The sequence below is a fragment of the Ptychodera flava genome, chromosome 12 (genome assembly GCF_041260155.1).
Source record: "Ptychodera flava strain L36383 chromosome 12, AS_Pfla_20210202, whole genome shotgun sequence".
Classification (NCBI taxonomy): domain Eukaryota; kingdom Metazoa; phylum Hemichordata; class Enteropneusta; family Ptychoderidae; genus Ptychodera; species Ptychodera flava.
Window position 1 is genome coordinate 26,931,693 of NC_091939.1, and position 5,837 is coordinate 26,937,529.

At 40.9% G+C, this 5,837-nt stretch overlaps 1 protein-coding gene across 1 annotated transcript in view; it reads left to right on the forward strand.

Annotated features, from left to right (window-relative positions):
* Window positions 1-3,155, forward strand: part of LOC139145537 (sialate:O-sulfotransferase 2-like) — a 50,181-nt gene extending 47,026 nt beyond the window's left edge. Inside the window, exon 9 of the mRNA XM_070716767.1 lies at window positions 256-3,155. Within this exon, the coding sequence (XP_070572868.1) occupies window positions 256-620 (365 nt within the window). The 3' untranslated portion in view covers window positions 621-3,155. The remainder of the gene's footprint in view (window positions 1-255) is intronic.
* The last annotated feature ends 2,682 nt before the right edge of the window (window positions 3,156-5,837 follow it).

The following is a 5,837-nucleotide window of genomic DNA, read 5'->3' on the forward strand; positions in this document are numbered from 1 at the left end:
GATACCAGATTCATAAACGTATATTGCTATAAGTATGAGATAAATCCCTGCGCAACAAATTACCTGTCATTGTGTTGTTAAATTTAATTTCCCTCTTGTAGACCGTTCTAGTAGATTCACTTCCCGCGTAAATGTTGGCAGACCGTTGATTCAGCAGTCGTTAATAATATCACAGACACGTAGAAAACAATATAAACCTCCAGTACTGAGTGTAAACCGATTAATTCATCGGCAACTCCATGTTTTTCCCTGCAGAGTGGACGGACTTCGTGATGGGCAAATCGCGGACCTGGACAAACACGGCCCTAATGTGGATGCAGCACTGCCCGAAAGTGCTGGTGATTCACTACGAAGACCTGTTGTCGGACATCAACAGCCAGCTCCACCGGCTACTGACCTTTTTAAACATAGAAATCAGCCAAGAACGCCTGCTGTGCGCCGAACTGAACTCCTCGGGTAAATTCAAGAGACCCTCCCGGAACAAAGGCCTGTCGTTTGATCCTTTCACCCAGGAAATGCACGAATACGTGGACATTTACATCAAAGCCGTCGCCATGGCGTTAAAGCTTCATGGCCACCCTCCCCTGCCGAAGGAATACGTTCCTGATCTGAATCTCTGATTAAACGTCATGTTTGATTGGCCAATGCAGGCATTTGGACATTGAAGAGGGAAATCTATACTTCAAGCAGACTTTTGTTGTGAATATTTCGACTTCTAGTGTGGCGTAACGAGGAAATGTTTGAGGGGTGTGGTAAACTGAAATTTAGACATGTATTCTTGCGCGACCTGCGCTTACGTTGCTCTGAACCCGAATCGTCACCTGGAGAGTAGACACCCCTTTCTAATCCAATCCGTCATTGGGATTCGTCATTTTGCTATAGTCTGTTTGCTTGGATCAAGTGAACAACAGGCTAATCCGCTAGATAAAATTGACCCCTTGACCTTTAATCTGGTTGGCTTATATTTGAGGCCCTGGAAATCTCCAGGCCACCTGCGTAACCACATATATTCCAGTCTATCCGTCGTCAACACGACATTACTTTCAGGTGACGATTTAATGTCGGGAGAGCATTCGAACTTTCATAAGTGCGTCTTTTCAAGAGGTCGGTCGCGGAATATACTCGTCCAAGACAGCGTAACACAGGGTCAGGAAGCGTTTTGTTACTTCCAAAGTGTGCATAATCAAGTGCAATGCCGAAGAGGGGGACAGTTTATTATTCGAATGTTGTTGTTTTTTTACCCCCATCAAGAACAACTTTTCACAACAATGCCTTTCTCTTCGAATCAAAAAAGTACATATCAGCCATATTTAACAGTGAGATACGATGGTGCTCCTTATCAGCGACTTTCCGGTATTCGTGGGCACCCGATGATTGCACCTGGCGCTGTCCAGCTCGCTGTTGTGATGACTGTAAGGCATGTCGATGCAAAATTCTCCGTCAGGGACAAAGTTTGAAGTTTATATTTAAAAATTAATTTACTTACCGTTTATATCGGTGTTAATGTTGGGCACAATTTATTCTTGTCTGTAACCTCTGCCGTTCTTGGTTGCGGGAGCTTTGCTTTTATTCTGTCATTCTCATACTATGTTATGAACGTTGTAGAATGTCTTAAATGGTGGCAGTTTATATTTAAACATTAATTTACTTACCGGTTATATCGGTGTTCAGTGTTCAGGATTACTGCTTTTGGCAACTTCTTCCTGCCGTTCTTGGTTGTGGGAGCTTTGCCTTATTTTTCCCCCATCTTCTTCATTTGATATTTTGAACTCTGTAGACTACTGTACCATCGTGTGATAACCAATAACTTGTCCGTTTTCAATGAGTGAGAGGGCGAGCGAGGATAACCGACGGAAGGAGCCATTCATGTCATGCAGCCATTCAAAAGTACAGCTGTGCACTGTAGGCTAGTCTGGACGGTAGAGGGCGCGGTCTCCATAAAATGGTGAAATACCTGTTGTTTTAGATTTCCGTGCAATCAAAAGGTTTTATAACTGGGATCTTGTACTTGTGAGGTCAGTGATTTACAGGAGCAGAAGTTGCCCATTCCAGGGACCGTTAACCACAGTCCACTCACTAAGTTTCTGAAACTTTACACAGCGTTTTCGAGGGCGTGACGGACATGCACCGATCGACAAAACGTTCAAGTTCTACCGTGGGTTCTTCGATCGGCTGATCAAACCGTACATAGTTATTGAACTGTTGGCGTTAAGTATCAGTGCGACTACGGAAATTCAATTGTAATAAGGTGATTTATGCCATAGCCGTGATAAGTGGCGCATTTATAGGCCATGAAAATAAATATGTGTGCTAGCCTATTCAAGCGCTCAGGGACCTAACCTCTTAAACTTCGTTATGGATTAAAAAAAAAAGATTAACTGCAAAGATATAAGAGCCTTGTATATTGTTTTGTTCGACAAATAATGCATTTTAACATGTGTATGTTTAGATTGTGATGTAAGTTTGATGAGAAGAATTCAAGTCCTAAAAAGACATGCAAATATGACTTTCAAGAGAAATTGTGATAGGAGGTTTTCAAGCAAGCAGACGAAACACTAATGGATGACTTTGTTACAGGTTACGTGTGTGTAACATATTATTTCGAGCAAGCTTGTATAATATTAGGTTCACGCTGACCTTTATCGCAATAGACGGGTTATTTTTTCTTGTGCGCAAGACATCCGATGACACACGTGAAATTGTAAAGAAGTTAAAATGAGCTTAGTATTTTACAGGAGCTTATGCTGCGATTACGGGGAACCAACTGGCTTTCGTGTGATTATTTCTGTATTCCCGTCGCGCGTCACGCAAGACGGTAACTAGACAGCGAAGTTCTTGGCGCCCTTGTTGTTCTGATGAACCAGTTTTTTTTCCCGCAATGTAACTTCAACGTTGTCAGGGATAATGAGATTTAAACTGTTATTGAAGGGGAAAAAATGAAAGAATTTATTGAAATTACAGGTGAAGCTATCTTGAAATTGATTGCTTCTTGAGGGCGGCGAAGCCAATGCATTCTGATCTCGGATTGATCTTCATAATTGTATGGAATATGTTTAAGTCTTTTATAATGTGATTTAAACTAATAGCAACGAAATGATAACGACAAAGTATTTTTCCACTTTCAAAAATAAATGTTCTTAATTTTTAATACAAAATGTGACGCTGTTGTCTGTTGTCGTGTTTCAATTTTGTCATATTCCCCTTGAATACAGCGAATGAAAGCAAACCTCGGCCCGGCTACATTCCAATGGTACATAAGAATGTATCACTGGTCTGCCCCATAACTTCTCTTATAAATATTTTATGTAAAAGTAAATAAGAAGAGCGATAAGGACCGATACTTGTAGGTATATACCCCGTTTTATTCGAGTGTATAGTTTTTTTTCCTCATCAACATCCAAGCAATATATATTTTTCGTATTATAAATGGAGCAAATTTAGACAAAATTGGATTTCTTTACTACATATCACAAACTAGATATTTGAAAAAAAAAGTGTAAGGAAGTTCACCGACATTGTCACTCGTGAGTCGGCCAAGCTGTATCAGTCTAACAGCGACTGAGGCCAAGTGTAATATCCTCGTGAAGTCCCTGTTCAGTCAATTTAGGTTGGGGTGTTTTACATGTAACGGTTGGTTTGGTCAGCAAGATACCGCTGAATCATACTTCATGATAAATTGACTTTAGGACATTGCTATAAGGGATGTGGTCCGAGTACTAGCCATCCGAGTCAGAACCTGAGTAGCCATCACTTGATGGCTACTCAGGTTCATGGCCAGCAATTAGTAATAATTTGTTAATTTTCCCATGACAGTGCGACCGCTCGTTCAATGTTAAGTCGAATCAAAAAGGCGAAATGGGGGAATCTCAACGGTCGATTCAAGTGCTCGATCAAAAAGCATTACTTCATTAAAATTTGCCATATGTAAGATACTCACTCATTTCTCTATTCATTGACAAATACACAATCCCTTGACAGATCCCCCGTTAGCTAAAACAGTAAGTTTTAAAATGCAGGTTTTGTCTGAAATAGGCTTATTGTTTATAGGCAACGAGGAGAGACAGAAGAGGTAGGATTGCTGGTTTAGGAGGATCGCAGGAAGGGGTAATCCCTCCCCCAGTGAGGAAATTATGAAAATTTAACATGTTATTTTGTAGCAATGAAGTTTTGCATATACCCTGAAAACTGGGAGAGAACGCTTTGAAAAACTGAAAACGTCACGTGACTGTAATCTAGATCGCGATGTTCGTATTACTGTAAACACGTGACGTTCTCTTGGCACAACAAAGTGGGTAGAGCAGTTTCATGTGATTTGTGCGAACCTTCATCGGCGTCATAAAGAAACAGTGTAAAATAAGCACTAGGAATGAATTTTGCTAAACTTATTTTTGGGTTACTTTTTACTAAATGTTGATGCATCATACTGCTTGCAATCGGTAGCATTTTTTCAAAACCCCTATCAGTTCCACTGCACTTTTAACTCCCCAATTTACCCCATTTTTTTCAAGTCCTCCTCAAATTTCTCCTGGACTCAAGAGGAGTTTACAGACACCGCCTAAACATCATGACATGTATTTTTTTTTTTTATAAAAAAGCCTCTTTGGATTTGTCAAACTTATAAGGCTAAAGAAATTAATGATATTCACAAGTTAGATAACTGCAGCATCAATCAAACAAAATAGGGGAAAGACGAAAGTAAACGCTGTCAGCTACACACACAAAAAATAGTGCAACAGAATCAAGACGGGCGAACTCTAGAGGGCGTCGTCATCGACGCAATCTCGGGATGAGGCTGTGGAAACAGGCCTAGTCCAACGGGAAAGGGGATTCTGAGATAAAATTACAACACCTATATCTGTCGCAGAGTATATTAGATGATATCTTCTGTTAGCCTTAATTTACTTGTGACATTGGCGGCAGATTAATTGAAAGAGACCCAGGTAAATGTACCTTAAAGTTTTTGAAATCACGTTTCGGCAAATCGATATTGAAAGCATTATCTCGAGTAACCAAGCATAGCTTTGATTTCCTTCAGAGCTGGTTACCATAGTGATGTTAATGATCTCAAAATACATAAACTTATCGGATAGTTGGAGGGAGACGTAAAATACCGATTCTTTCGGTAGTGATTCGTCGTGATTACCGTCGACATGGTATCGTAAGTAAATTTCGTAAAAAGTTCGACCCTCAGGAGCGATTATGTTAATTCTGTGGCAAGGATTACACGTGTCGTAAACCTTGTTACTATTGTCAATGCTTACGTTGTTTCTGACAACGTTTTTAACATGCTATCTATCCTAACGTATTCACTTAATATTGATTATGTTTCCACTTAATATTCAATATGGTTGTCTTCCTTGAGCGAGGAGTGCGCATGCTCCATTATTTTTATTCAAAATTGAACTTTATCACGGCGTACTTTTGTTCGCATATTATCCTACCTGAATCCACGGTTTGTCTCGTGAGCTGGATGAACGCTGCCACAAAGCGGTTTGTATACTCTGAGCTCGTAGAGTTGTCTCGGTCTTCCGCCCGGCAAAATCACTGAGGCCATCGTAACCTCCGTGGGTCCACGGTGCTGAAGAACTTCTCATGGCGAGATTCTGCTCACGCCGCTGTAGCTGCCAATAACAGGTGTTTACAACGAGAGAGAAAGACTAGCCCACTAGCGCCCCTGTGGTGACGAGAGAGTCAACCTCATCCGCGCATCAACTACGATAATGTGAGCAGCGTTTGCAGCTTTGAGTGGAAAATATCAAACAAATATATCTGCTGCAGAGATACTCTCGTTAAGCAGCCATCCTTAATGCCGCCGCGCTATTTTCTCGCCTTGCGTA